Raw genomic sequence first — 15,765 nt, 5'->3', positions numbered from 1 at the left:
GCTTGTAAGTAAAACTTTAAAACACGAACCACGTCCAAATTGTGTAATAGACGTTCCTTCTTTGAAGAAGGATTAGGATACAAGAATGGAACAACAATCTCTTGAGTGATATTCTTGTTAGATACCAACTTAGGTAAAAACCCAGGTTGGTACACAGGACTACCTTATCCGTACGGAGAACCAGATAAGGAGAATCACATTGCAACGCAGATAACTCGGAGACTCTATGAGCCGAGGAAATAGCTACCAAAAAGGAACTTTCCAAGATAGAAGTTTGATATCTATGGAATGAAAAGGTTCAAATGGAACTCCTTGAAGAACCTTAAGAACCAGCTTTAAGCTCCATGGCGGAGCAACATTTTTAACCACAGGCTTGGTTCTAACCAAAGCCTGACCAAATGCCTGAACGTCTAGAATACCTGCCAGACGCTTGTGCAAAAGAATAGACAGAGTAGAAATCTGTCCTTTTAAAGAACTAGCTGACAACCCTTTTCTCAAAATCATCTTGGAGAAAAGATAATATCCTGGGAATCCAGACTTTACTCCATGAGTAACCCTTGGATTCATAACAATAAGATATTTACACCATATCTTATGTTAAATTTTCCTAGAGACAGGCTTTTATGCCTGTATTAAGGTATCAATTACTGACTCGGAGAAGCCATGCTTTGATAACATCAAGCGTTCTGTCTCCAGGCAGTCCATCTCAGATTAGTTATATTTAGATGGTTGAAAAGACCCTGAGGTAGAGGGTCCTGTCTCAGAAGCAGAGACCGTGGTGGAAAGGATGACATGTCCACCAGATCTGCATACCAGGTCCTGCATGGCCACGCAGGCGCTGTCAAAAGCACCAAAGCACTCTCCTGCTTGATCTTGTGCAAACCCCTCCGGAGGGAATTCCCACTCCCCCGGATGAAAAGTCTGACGACTTAGAAAATCTGCCTCCCAGTTCTCAACACCTGGGATAGGGATAGCTTTTAGACAAGAGTGAGTCTCTGTCCAGTGAATTATTTTAAGACTTCTAACATTGCTAGGGAACTTCTGTTCCCCCTTGATGGTTGATGTAAGCCACAGTCGTGATATTGTCCGACTGAAATATGATGTACCTCAGAGTTGCTAACTGAGGCCAAGTCTGAAGAGCATGGAATATCGCTCCCAGTTCAAGAATATTCATTAGAAGGAGGGTCTCCTCCTGAGTCCACTATCCCTGATCCTTCAGGGAGTTCCAGACTGTATCCCAACCTAAAAGGCTGGCATCTGTTGTAACAATTGTCCCATCTGACCTGCGGAAGGTCATACCCTTGGACAGATGGACCCGAGATAGTCACCAGAGAAGAGAATCTCTGGTTTCTTGGTCCGGATTTAACAGGAGAACAAATCTGTGTAATCCCCGTTCTTCTGGCTGAGCATGCATAGTTGCAGTGGTCTGAAATGTAGGCGTGCAAACGGTACTATGTCCCTTGCCGCTACCATTAAGCCGATTACATTCATGTACTGAGCCACCAAAGGGCGCGGATGGAATGAAGAACACGGCAGAAATTTAGAAACTTTGACAACCTGGACTCCGTCAGGTAAATTTTAATTTCTACAAAATCTATCAGAATCCCTAGGAGGGAAACCCTTGATATTGGGGATAGAGAACTCTTTCCTTGTTCACTTTCCACCCATGCGATCTCAGAAATGCCAGTACTACGTCCGTATGAGACTTGGCAACTTGGATGTTTGACGCCTGTATCAGGATGTCGTCTAAATAAGGGGCCACTTCTATGCCCCGCGGCCTAAGGACCGCCAAAGGGACCCCAGAACCTCCATAAAGATTCTAGAGGCTGTAGTTAACCCAAAGGAAAGAGCTACAAACTGGTAATGCCTGTCTAGAAAGGCAAACCTGAAAAACCGATGGTGATCTTTATGCATCGTAATGTGAGGATAAGCATCCTTCAAATCCATTGTAGTCCTCTATTGACTCTCCTGGATCATAGTTAAGATGGTACGAATAGTTTCCATCTTAAATGATAGAATTCTAAAGAATTTGTTTAAGATCTTTTAGATCCAAAATAGGTCTGAAGGTTTCCTTTCCTTGGGAACCACAAACCGATTTGAGGAAAACTGTGTCCCTGTTCCTCTATTGGAACTGAATGGGTCACGTACACAATGCAAGAATGTCTCTTTCTTTATCTGGTTTGCAGATAAATGTGAAAGGCAAAAACTCCCCTTTTTTTGGGGGGGAAAGCTTTGAAATCCAGAAGATATCTCTGGGGTATAATTTCCAATGCCCAGGGATCCTGGGCATCTCTTGCCCACGCCTGGGCGAAGAATGAAGTCTGCCCCCTATAGGATCCGTTACCAGATAGGGGTCCGTTCCTCATGCTGTTTTAGAGGCAGCAGCAGGCTCCTTGACCTGCTTATCTTTGTTCCAGGTCCGGTTGTCTCCAGACCGCCTTGGACTGAGCAAAAGTTCCCTCTTATTTTGCCTTAGAGGAAGTTGATGCCACACCTGCCTTGAATTTTCGAAAGGCACGAAAATTAGGCCTTTTTTGTCCCTTGATTTGGACCTGTCCTGAGGAAGGGCATGATCTTTTCCTCCAGTGATATAAGTAATAATCTCCTTCAAACTAGGCCTGAATAGGGTCTGCCCCTTGAAGGGAAGTTAAGTAGCTTATTTATTAAAGTCACGACAGCTGACCATGATATAAGCCATAGCGCTCTGCGCGCCAGTATAGTAAAAAACAGAATTCTTAGCCGTTAGTCTAGTCAAAGGAACAAAGGCATCAGAAAACAAAGGAATTGGCTAGCTTAAGTGCTCTAAGCTTGTCAAATATATTCATCCAATGGAGCCTGTAAAGCCTCATCAAGAGACTCAAACCAGAACGCCGCAGCAGCAGTGACAGGAGCAATGCGTGCAAGGGGCTGCAGGATAAAACCTTGTTGAATAAACATTTTTTATCCATTGGATCTAAAAAAGCACAACAGTCCTCGCCAGAGGTAGTGGTACGCTTAGCTAGAGTAGAAACTCTTCTCTCCACCTTAGGAACTGTCTGCCATAAGTCCCGTGTGGTGGCAACTATTAGAAAACATTCTTCTAAAAAATAGGAGGGGAAGAGAACGGCACACCTAGTCTATCCCATTCCTTATGAAAAATTTTAGTAAACCTCTTTAGGTATTGGAAAAACATAAGTACACACCGGCACTGCATATTATTTATCCAGTCTACACAATTTCTCTGGCACTGCGATTGTACACATTCATTCAGAGCAGCTAAAGCCTCCCTGAGCAACAAGTGGAGGTTCTCAAGCATAAATTTTAAATGTAGAAATATCAGAATCAGGTTAAATCATCTTCCCTGAGTCACAAATATCACCCACAGACTAAGCATATTGTGAGGTAGTATCAGACATGGTTCTTAAAGCGTCTGTATGCACTGTATCTACCCCCAGAGCTGTTTTGCTTTCCTTTAATTTCAGGTAGTCTGACTAATACTGCTGCCAGTGTATTATACACAACCTTTGCCATGTCTTGTAAAATAAACGCTATGGGCGCCATTGATATACTTAGCGCCATTTGAGCGGGAGTCCCTGGAGCGGGAGTCAAAGGGTCTGACACGTGGGGAGAGTTAGTCGGCATAACTTCCCCCTCGACAGAATCCTCTGGTAAAATAAACGCTATGGGTGCCCTTGATGTACTTGGCGCCATTTGAGCGTGAGTCCCTAAAGCGGGAGTCAAAGGGTCTGACACGTGGGGAGAGTTAGTCGGCATAACTTCCCCCTCGACAGAATCCTCTGGTGATAATGTTTTTAAATACAAAAAATGATCTTATATTGTTTAACATGAAATCAGTACATCTGGTACACATTCTAAAATGGGGTTCCACCATGGCTTTAAACATAATAAACACAGAGCCTCCTCTATGTTAGACATGTTAGAACTAATAAAGAGACTAGTAAGCTTGGAAAACACTTTAAATCAAGTTAACAAGCAAATATAACAAACGTTACTGTGCCTTTAAGAGAAACAAATTTTGTCAAAATTTGAAAAACAGTGAAAAAAGGCAGTAAATCAAACGAAATTTTTACAGTACATGTAATAAGTTAACAGAGCATTGCACCCACTTGCAAATGGATGATTAACCCCTTAATGCAAAAAACAGATAAAAAAAAAAAAACAACATTTTTTTTAAACAGACACAACAAAACTGCCACAGCTGAGCTGTGGATTACCTTCCCTATAACTGTTTCTATGCAAAAACAGAATTTATGTTTACCTGATAAATTTCTTTCTCCAACGGTGTGTCCGGTCCACGGCGTCATCCTTACTTGTGGGATATTCTCTTCCCCAACAGGAAATGGCAAAGAGCCCAGCAAAGCTGGTCACATGATCCCTCCTAGGCTCCGCCTACCCCAGTCATTCGACCGACGTTAAGGAGGAATAATAGCATAGGAGAAACCATATGGTACCGTGGTGACTGTAGTTAAAGAAAATAAATTATCAGACCTGATTAAAAAACCAGGGCGGGCCGTGGACCGGACACACCGTTGGAGAAAGAAATTTATCAGGTAAACATAAATTCTGTTTTCTCCAACATAGGTGTGTCCGGTCCACGGCGTCATCCTTACTTGTGGGAACCAATACCAAAGCTTTAGGACACGGATGAAGGGAGGGAGCAAATCAGGTCACCTAAATGGAAGGCACCACGGCTTGCAAAACCTTTCTCCCAAAAATAGCCTCAGAAGAAGCAAAAGTATCAAACTTGTAAAATTTGGTAAAAGTGTGCAGTGAAGACCAAGTCGCTGCCCTACATATCTGATCAACAGAAGCCTCGTTCTTGAAGGCCCATGTGGAAGCCACAGCCCTAGTGGAATGAGCCGTGATTCTTTCGGGAGGCTGCCGTCCGGCAGTCTCGTAAGCCAATCTGATGATGCTTTTAATCCAAAAAGAGAGAGAGGTAGAAGTTGCTTTTTGACCTCTCCTTTTACCTGAATAAACAACAAACAGGGAAGATGTTTGTCTAAAATCCTTTGTAGCATCTAAATAGAATTTTAGAGCGCGAACAACATCCAAATTGTGCAACAAGCGTTCCTTCTTTGAAACTGGTTTCGGACACAGAGAAGGTACGATAATCTCCTGGTTAATGTTTTTGTTAGAAACAACTTTTGGAAGAAAACCAGGTTTAGTACGTAAAACCACCTTATCTGCATGAAACACCAGATAAGGAGGAGAACACTGCAGAGCAGATAATTCTGAAACTCTTCTAGCAGAAGAAATTGCAACTAAAAACAAAACTTTCCAAGATAATAACTTAATATCAACGGAATGTAAGGGTTCAAACGGAACCCCCTGAAGAACTGAAAGAACTAAATTGAGACTCCAAGGAGGAGTCAAAGGTTTGTAAACAGGCTTGATTCTAACCAGAGCCTGAACAAAGGCTTGAACATCTGGCACAGCTGCCAGTTTTTTGTGAAGTAACACCGACAAGGCAGAAATCTGTCCCTTCAGGGAACTTGCCGATAATCCTTTTTCCAATCCTTCTTGAAGGAAGGATAGAATCCTAGGAATCTTAACCTTGTCCCAAGGGAATCCTTTAGATTCACACCAACAGATATATTTTTTCCAAATTTTATGGTAAATCTTTCTAGTTACAGGCTTTCTGGCCTGAACAAGAGTATCGATAACAGAATCTGAGAAACCTCGCTTCGATAAAATCAAGCGTTCAATCTCCAAGCAGTCAGCTGGAGTGAAACCAGATTCGGATGTTCGAACGGACCCTGAACAAGAAGGTCTCGTCTCAAAGGTAGCTTCCAAGGTGGAGCCGATGACATATTCACCAGATCTGCATACCAAGTCCTGCGTGGCCACGCAGGAGCTATCAAGATCACCGACGCCCTCTCCTGATTGATCCTGGCTACCAGCCTGGGGATGAGAGGAAACGGCGGGAACACATAAGCTAGTTTGAAGGTCCAAGGTGCTACTAGTGCATCCACTAGAGCCGCCTTGGGATCCCTGGATCTGGACCCGTAGCAAGGAACTTTGAAGTTCTGACGAGAGGCCATCAGATCCATGTCTGGAATGCCCCAAAGTTGAGTGACTTGGGCAAAGATTTCCGGATGGAGTTCCCACTCCCCCGGATGCAATGTCTGACGACTCAGAAAATCCGCTTCCCAATTTTCCACTCCCGGGATGTGGATAGCAGACAGGTGGCAGGAGTGAGACTCCGCCCATAGAATGATCTTGGTCACTTCTTCCATCGCTAGGGAACTCCTTGTTCCCCCCTGATGGTTGATGTACGCAACAGTCGTCATGTTGTCTGATTGAAACCGTATGAACTTGGTCCTCGCTAGCTGAGGCCAAGCCTTGAGAGCATTGAATATCGCTCTCAGTTCCAGAATATTTATCGGTAGAAGAGATTCTTCCCGAGACCAAAGACCCTGAGCTTTCAGGGATCCCCAGACCGCGCCCCAGCCCATCAGACTGGCGTCGGTCGTGACAATGACCCACTCTGGTCTGTGGAATGTCATCCCTCGTGACAGGTTGTCCAGGGACAGCCACCAACGGAGTGAGTCTCTGGTCCTCTGATTTACTTGTATCTTTGGAGACAAGTCTGTATAGTCCCCATTCCACTGACTGAGCATGCACAGTTGTAACGGTCTTAGATGAATGCGCGCAAAAGGAACTATGTCCATTGCCGCTACCATCAACCCGATCACTTCCATGCACTGAGCTACGGAAGGAAGAGGAACGGAATGAAGTATTCGACAAGAGTCCAGGAGCTTTGTCTTTCTGGCCTCTGTTAGAAAAATCCTCATTTCTGAGGAGTCTATAATTGTTCCCAAGAAGGGAACCCTTGTTGACGGGGATAGAGAACTCTTTTCCACGTTCACTTTCCAGCCGTGCGATCTGAGAAAGGCCAGGACGATGTCCGTGTGAGCCTTTGCTCGAGGGAGGGACGACGCTTGAATCAGAATGTCGTCCAGGTAAGGTACTACTGCAATGCCCCTTGGTCTTAGCACAGCTAGAAGGGACCCTAGTACCTTTGTGAAAATCCTTGGAGCAGTGGCTAATCCGAAAGGAAGCGCCACGAACTGGTAATGTTTGTCCAGGAATGCAAACCTTAGGAACCGATGATGTTCCTTGTGGATAGGAATATGTAGATACGCATCCTTTAAATCCACCGTGGTCATGAATTGACCTTCCTGGATGGAAGGAAGGATAGTTCGAATGGTTTCCATCTTGAAAGATGGGACCTTGAGAAATTTGTTTAAGATCTTGAGATCTAGGATTGGTCTGAATGTTCCCTCTTTTTTGGGAACTATGAACAGATTGGAGTAGAACCCCATCCCTTGTTCTCTCAATGGAACAGGATGAATCACTCCCATTTTTAACAGGTCTTCTACGCAAAGTAAGAACGCCTGTCTTTTTATGTGGTCTGAAGACAACTGAGACCTGTGGAACCTTCCCCTTGGGGGAAGTCCCTTGAATTCCAGAAGATAACCCTGGGAGACTATTTCTAGCGCCCAAGGATCCAGAACATCTCTTGCCCAAGCCTGAGCGAAGAGAGAGAGTCTGCCCCCCACCGGATCCGGTCCCGGATCGGGGGCCGATATTTCATGCTGTCTTGGTAGCAGTGGCAGGTTTCTTTGCCTGCTTTCCCTTGTTCCAGCCTTGCATTGGTCTCCAAGCTGGCTTGGCCTGAGAAGTATTACCTTCTTGCTTAGAGGACGTAGCACCTTGGGCTGGTCCGTTTTTACGAAAGGGACGAAAATTAGGTCTATTTTTTGCCTTGAAAGGCCGATCCTGAGGAAGGGCATGGCCCTTACCCCCAGTGATATCAGAGATAATCTCTTTCAAGTCAGGACCAAACAGCGTTTTCCCCTTGAAAGGAATGTTTAGTAGCTTGTTCTTGGAAGACGCATCAGCCGACCAAGATTTCAACCAAAGCGCTCTGCGCGCCACAATAGCAAACCCAGAATTCTTAGCCGCTAACTTAGCCAATTGCAAAGAGGCGTCAAGAGTGAAAGAATTAGCCAATTTGAGAGCATTGACTCTGTCCATAATCTCCTCATAAGGAGGCGAGTCACTATCGAGCACCTTAATCAGTTCATCAAACCAGAAATATGCGGCTGTAGTGACAGGGACAATGCATGAAATGGGTTGTAGAAGGTAACCCTGCTGAACAAACATCTTTTTAAGCAAACCTTCTAATTTTTTATCCATAGGATCTTTGAAAGCACAACTATCCTCTATGGGAATAGTGGTGCGTTTGTTTAAAGTAGAAACCGCTCCCTCGACCTTGGGGACTGACTGCCATAAGTCCTTTCTGGGGTCGACCATAGGAAACAATTTTTTAAATATGGGGGGAGGGACGAAAGGAATACCGGGCCTTTCCCATTCTTTATTAACAATGTCCGCCACCCGCTTGGGTATAGGAAAAGCTTCTGGGAGCCCCGGCACCTCTAGGAACTTGTCCATTTTACATAGTTTCTCTGGGATGACCAAATTTTCACAATCATCCAGAGTGGATAATACCTCCTTAAGCAAAATGCGGAGATGTTCCAATTTAAATTTAAAAGTAATCACATCAGATTCAGCCTGCTGAGAAATATTCCCTAAATCAGTAATTTCTCCCTCAGACAAAACCTCCCTGGCCCCCTCAGATTGGGTTAGGGGCCCTTCAGAGATATTAATATCAGCGTCGTCATGCTCTTCAGTAACTAAAACAGAGCATCCACGCTTACGCTGAACAGGGTTCATTTTGGCTAAAATGTTTTTGACAGAATTATCCATTACAGCCGTTAATTGTTGCATAGTAAGGAGTATTGGCGCGCTAGATGTACTAGGGGCCTCCTGAGTGGGCAAGACTCGTGTAGACGAAGGAGGGAATGATGCAGTACCATGCTTACTCCCCTCACTTGAGGAATCATCTTGGGCATCATTGTCATTATCACATAAATCACATTTATTTAAATGAATAGGAATTCTGGCTTCCCCACATTCAGAACACAGTCTATCTGGTAGTTCAGACATGTTAAACAGGCATAAACTTGATAAGAAAGTACAAAAAACGTTTTGAAATAAAACCGTTACTGTCACTTTAAATTTTAAACTGAACACACTTTATTACTGCAATTGCGAAAAAACATGAAGGAATTGTTCAAAATTCACCAAACTTTCACCACAGTGTCTTAAAGCCTTGAAAATATTGCACACCAAATTTGGAAGCTTTAACCCTTAAAATAACGGAACCGGAGCCGTTTTAAGCTTTAACCCCTTTACAGTCCCTGGTATCTGCTTTGCTGAGACCCAACCAAACCCAAGGGGAATACGATACCAAATGATGCCTTCAGAAGTCTTTTATAAGTATCAGAGCTCCTCTCACATGCGACTGCATGCCATGCCTCTCAAAAACAAGTGCGCAACACCGGCGCGAAAATGAGACTCTGCCTATGCTTTGGGAAAGCCCCTAAAGAATAAGGTGTCTAAAACAGTGCCTGCCGATATTATTATATCAAAATACCCAGAATAAATGATTCCTCAAGGCTAAATAAGTGTTAATATCAATCGATTTAGCCCAAAAAATGTCTACAGTCTAAATAAGCCCTTGTGAAGCCCTTATTTACAATCGTAATAAACATGGCTTACCGGATCCCATAGGGAAAATGACAGCTTCCAGCATTACATCGTCTTGTTAGAATGTGTCATACCTCAAGCAGCAAAGACTGCAAACTGTTCCCCCAACTGAAGTTAATGCTCTCAACAGTCCTGTGTGGAACAGCCATGGATTTTAGTTACGGTTGCTAAAATCATTTTCCTCATACAAACAGAATTCTTCATCTCCTTTCTGTTTCTGAGTAAATAGTACGTACCAGCACTATTTGAAAATAACAAACTCTTGATTGAATAATGAAAAACTACAGTTAAACACTAAAAAACTCTAAGCCATCTCCGTGGAGATGTTGCCTGTACAACGGCAAAGAGAATGACTGGGGTAGGCGGAGCCTAGGAGGGATCATGTGACCAGCTTTGCTGGGCTCTTTGCCATTTCCTGTTGGGGAAGAGAATATCCCACAAGTAAGGATGACGCCGTGGACCGGACACACCTATGTTGGAGAAATTTAAGCCAGCCATGTGGAAAAATTAGGCCCCAATAAGTTTTATCACCAAACATATGTTAAAAAACGATTAAACATGCCAGCAAACGTTTTAAAACACATTCTTATAAGAGTATGTATGTCTATTAATAAGCCTGATCCAGTCGCTATCACTGCATTTAAGGCTTTACTTACATTACTTCGGTATCAGCAGTATTTTCTTAGTCAATTCCATTCCTTAGAAAAATATATTACTGCACATACCTTAGCATATATCTCTATCAATCAGCCTGGTACCAGTCGCTTTCACTGCATTTAAAGGCTGTACTTACATTACTTCGGTATCAGCAGTATTTTCTTAGTCAATTCCATTCCTTAGAAAAATATTTTACTGCACATACCTTATTTGCAGGAAAACCTGCACGCCATTCCCCCTCTGAAGTACCTTACTCCTCAGAAGTATAAAAAACCACAGACTCTCACGACCTCCTATCTATGTTAAGACTTGCAAGAGAATGACTGGTAATGGCAGTTAGGGGAGGAGCTATGTAGCAGCTTTGCTGTGGGTGGACTCTTGCAACTTCCTGTTGGGAAGGAGAATATATCCCATAAGTAATGGATGATCCGTGGACTGGATACACTTAACAAGAGAAATATATATATGTATATATATATATATATATATATATATATATATATATATATATATATATATATATATATATATCTCTCATGCGCCTTCACTTGCCGGTCCTCGCGCTGCTTTGTTTCACCCCTGCGCGTGCGATCAGCTGTGCTGCCGGGTCCTCGCGCTGCTGTCGGGTGGGTGCGCGTGCGATCAGCTGCAAGAGTTTGTCTGAACTGCGCATGACGGCTTCAGACAAACTCTTGTCTTTTATAATATAGGATTGACTTGCATTTAGTAATCTGTTGTGCTAAATCTTAAATAACTGTCTGGGCGTAAGCACAAAGTCATCTATATGGCCCACATGAACTAGCAGTTTCCTGTTGTGAAAAACTACGTGCAATTTCTGTCCGAGGACTGGATTCTGATTTGATGATGATTTGAAGAAGGCAGCTACGTAACGGTGGGGGGAGTCCGGCTGCCATATTTACCCGGTATTACACAAGTTACCGAAAGTAATTACTACAGCAGCAAGGCGGCATGGCAGGAGGGATATACTGCAGGCGGATCTTCGGTTCTTATATTTCTAGCGCAAATAATGTTAAGGGAAGTGTTGAATGTCCCTTTAAGAAGCTGTCTATAGGGCCTTTGAAACAGGCAGACATTTAGAGGTTTAAATGTTATAAATTGTTTTAATCTAACAATGTTGGTTGTGCAAAGCTGGGGAATGGGTAGTAAAGGCATAATCTATATTTTTAAACAATAACAATTTTAATCTAAACTGTCCCTTTAAGGTACATTAAAATGTTTAATATTCACTGCACTTAAATGCACAACATTTAAAAAATAAAAAATAAAATCTAACAATTTGAGTTATATTTCTAAGTTATGTCACTATCCACTGATAGAGCTATGGTAGTTGTTGTCATTAGCCACCGGTCAAGCTGTCCCGCATGTATACCAATATGTACTTCGTTCAATGCATAATCAGTTTAAACTGCTTTAAAGGTCCATTAAATACAGTAGAATAGAATAATCAACAAATGCATAACAAAAAGATAATGCAAAAGTACTTAGTCTAAATCTCAAATGAGATTTCTTTCTGACAAATGTTGGTAGGTTCCATATTCCTTTCCCCTGCATCATATGACAGCCATCAACCAATCACAAATTGCATAGCCGTATATAACCGTATATATTCTTGCACAAGCTCAGTAGGAGCTGGTACCTCAGCTAGTGTGCATATAAAAACGTTATATACATTTTGATAATGGAAGAGAATTGGAAAGTTCTCTGAATCATGAAAGTTTCCTTTTGACTTTAGTGTTCCTTTGACCTAAACTTTTTTATTGAAACATTAAATATATTCAAGCATCTCTCTCATATGCACAGTATATTTTATCAATTTAAAGGGACAGTCTACACCAGAATTGTTATTGTTTAAAAAGAAAGATAATCCCTTTATTACCCATTCCCCAGTTTTGCATAACCAACACAGTTATATTAATATATCTTTTACCTCTGTGATTATCTTGTATCTAAGCCTCTAAAGACTGCCCCCTTATCTTAGTGCTTTTCACATGCATGCAGTTTAGCCAATCAGTGCTGACTCCTAAATAACTCCACGGGAGTGAGCACAATGTTTATCTATATGACACACATGAACTAGTACTGTCTAACTGTGAACAACGTTCAAAATGCTCTGAGCTAAGAGGCGGGTTTCAACGGTTTCAGAAATCAGTTTGAGCCTAGCTAGGTTTAGCTTTTCAAAAATACCACCAAGGGAACAAAGCAAATTTAATGATAAAAGTCAATTGGAAAGTTGTTTAAAATTGCTTGCCCTATCTGAATCATGAAAGTTTAATTTTGAGTAGACTGTCCCTTTAATGTCACTTTAACAATTGTGTGATTATGCCCTAAAGGTTCACAATAAATATATTAAACCTAAAAGTTATATACTTGTAGTTTAACATTTGCTTGCATACCCATAATCCTGAGCTGCTGTGAAGGCTCTCCTTGTACTCACAAGAGCTGCGCTATATGAACCTTTGGGAGTCAGTTGAAGAAGGCGGGAGCAAGGTCAGTGCACGAGCACTGATCTCATCTGTCAGGTCAGACACACTCTATGCTGAAAAGTCTGAAGAGGCATCTACAGCTTTTTCCAATGCTTTATTAAAGCCACATCCGTGCAGTAAGATCAGCTCTCCTTATGTTAACTTTTCACTATCTCATATCCCTTAGCAGTTCATTACATGTGATTTTCATTTAATACAGAGATGCTAAGAAAATGATTGAACTTCCCTTCCTCACATTGTGTGCAGCAAGAAATAGCAACATACACAGAATATTGCCCTGGGCATATTATGTCCCAATACATTAAATGACTGCAATAATTTAGCCAATAACAATTCAGCATAAAATACGGACACAGTGCAGTCTGCTCCTCCCCCCCCCCCCCGTCTAGTTGGTGTCACATTCCCTGCATGTCTTGTTGTGCCAGTGCATTTTGCCAAAGTTACTTAAAAATGAAAACACTGCAATAGTGTGATAGACATCAAGAATGAAATACATACCCCATCCAAGTAGGTAATACCACATTAAATGTTGTTTCTCAGCAAAAACAGCCACAACTATTAAAGTATGTAAGTATATTCCTTCACATAACATCCAGAAATAATTACATCCCATCAGGTAAAGGTGAATAAACTGAGATATTTTGCAGCTAACCTGGAATTGAACAAGACAAAACAAATTCATTACAACATATTATTGAATTATTTGATAATATGTTAAAGATTGAAGTTGTGACTTACTGGGTTGGTAGCAACTAAAGATTGGTTGTTAGCCACTGCAGTTAGCCAAATGATTGTAACAATAGAGTTGCATACGAAGGAGAAAAACAAATTTTTATGAAGTGTAATTCTCTGACAGCTTAAATTCCTGAAAGGAGAAAAAAACTTTCATCAAGATAAGACAACATCAATAGACTCTATCTACCATATCACTAATCAGTCCACCCCCCCCCCCCCTCGTGCTGTGCAAGGTGTGGTGTAAAATAAAGCAGGTATTCACCATCTTGTTGCTACTAGCAGTGACTTAGGCATGCTGTGCACGCTCAGAGCAACATGAACGACTTGTATACAAAGCTGTCAAAAAAGAGTGACAGCTGCCACCTTGTAGGCTTAGATTAGAAATTAACTGCCATTACACAAAGATTAGATTTTTTTAAAATAAAATGTTTGCAATATACAGGATCCTGACAACGTTGTGAATCAGGATCACCATATACATGAGCTTATAGTAGCTCTTGAAAGTGTGAGTACATGGTCTTTTTGCATTATATCCATCTGAGTCATTGAGGTATTACACTATATCAGATTTTTCTTTAAGATCCACAGGGAATCGGAAGGCGGACTTTTTTGATTCATGTGACACACCATTTGGATTTTATTGGAAAAAGAAAGACTCACTCTCGTTTATATCCTTTGGATTTGTATCGCATTCATTTTGTAAATATAGGTTGCAGCTTTATTAACCCTTTGAGTGCTAATGACGGCTCTGAGCCGTCACAGAGTTTCTCACTCTGGTGCTAATGACGGCTCAGAGCCGTCATGAGCACTCTCCCACCTTGAGGGACATCTGGGGGCTCCTAACTGCTCCTACCCCGGCGATCGTGCCTGTAGAGTGACAGGCATCGCCGGGGCTTCACTTGATGTGCGGTGATGTCATGCGCAATAACGTGATGACGTTACCTTGCAACTTTATTTATACTTAACAATGTTAAGTATAGGAGGAGGGGGCATGCTGCTTAGAAGCCTGTATCTCAGGCATCTAAGCAGCTACAGACCCCCAAGACCCACTGTTGGAAAGGTAATCGCCTAACCTTTCCAACAGTGTAAGTCTTGGGGTCTGTAAAAAAAACAAAAAAGTAAAAAAAATAAAATCAAAAATTCAAAAAATTCAAAAAAACATAGAAAATATTAGCATCCAGGTGGGAAAGTGCTTAGCACTCAAAGGGTTAAAGGGACAGTTAACTCAAAAATGTTCTCCCCTTTAATTTGTTCCCAATGATCCACTTTACCTGCTGGAGTGTAATAAATTATTTACAAGTATTTCCATTACCCTTGTATTAGCATTTGAAATAGTTTATTTAGCCTGTGCTATCCCCACCCATCCTGAAAGTTTTTGGCCTCGAGGCCAAGCTGTGTTAACACAGCCAGTAGAAGAAATGACACTCCCAGTGGGTTATAGAAGAGATAAGGTAATAAAATGTTAATTTTCCATTATTCTCTACAAGTGTTAGTGATCGTTTATGGACATTTATACGATAAAGAAGCAGGTATATGTACACAATGTGATAAAGCAATGAGATCTGATTATACCTACAAGCTCAACCCATTTTATTACGTTGTGGCTTCAAAACACAAAATCAGCTAATTCATATACACAAATAATCACTTAAAAGGCAAATATCATACATTTTATACTCTGCAGCTGGTAAAACAAGTAATTGAAAACACATTAGGGAAAAAACAGAATTTATGCTTACCTGATAAATTACTTTCTCTTACGGTGTATCCAGTCCACGGATTCATCCTTACTTGTGGGATATTCTCAATCCCTACAGGAAGTGGCAAAGAGAGCACCCAGCAGAGCTGTCCATATAGCTCCCCTCAGGCTCCGCCCCCCCAGTCATTCGACCGACGGTTAGGAGAAAAAGGAGAAACCATAGGGTGCAGTGGTGACTGTAGTTTTACAAAAATAAATTTGAACCTGCCTTAATTGCCAGGGCGGGCCGTGGACTGGATACACCGTAAGAGAAAGTAATTTATCAAGTAAGCATAAATTCTGTTTTCTCTTACATGGTGTATCCAGTCCACAGATTCATCCTTACTTGTGGGATACCAATACCAAAGCTTTAGGACACGGATGAAGGGAGGGAACAAGTCAGGTAACCTAAACGGAAGGCACCACTGCTTGCAAAACCTTTCTCCCAAAAATAGCCTCCGAAGAAGCAAAAGTATCGAATTTGTAAAATTTGGCAAATGTATGCAGTGAAGA

The 15,765-nt window shown here is 41.9% G+C and overlaps 1 protein-coding gene across 1 annotated transcript in view; it reads right to left on the bottom strand.

The window, feature by feature from the left end:
- Window positions 1-15,765, bottom strand: part of CALCRL (calcitonin receptor like receptor) — a 137,632-nt gene that overhangs the window by 41,897 nt on the left and 79,970 nt on the right. Inside the window, exons 6-7 of the mRNA XM_053712849.1 lie at window positions 13,518-13,644; window positions 13,278-13,431 (exon numbers count right to left, since the gene is read on the bottom strand). Of these exons, the coding sequence (XP_053568824.1) occupies window positions 13,278-13,431; window positions 13,518-13,644 (281 nt within the window). The remainder of the gene's footprint in view (window positions 1-13,277; window positions 13,432-13,517; window positions 13,645-15,765) is intronic.

This window comes from Bombina bombina, chromosome 1, assembly GCF_027579735.1.
Source record: "Bombina bombina isolate aBomBom1 chromosome 1, aBomBom1.pri, whole genome shotgun sequence".
NCBI classification, from domain to species: domain Eukaryota; kingdom Metazoa; phylum Chordata; class Amphibia; order Anura; family Bombinatoridae; genus Bombina; species Bombina bombina.
Note: the sequence above shows the minus strand (reverse complement) of the source record. Positions and strands in the feature narration are given on the sequence as shown.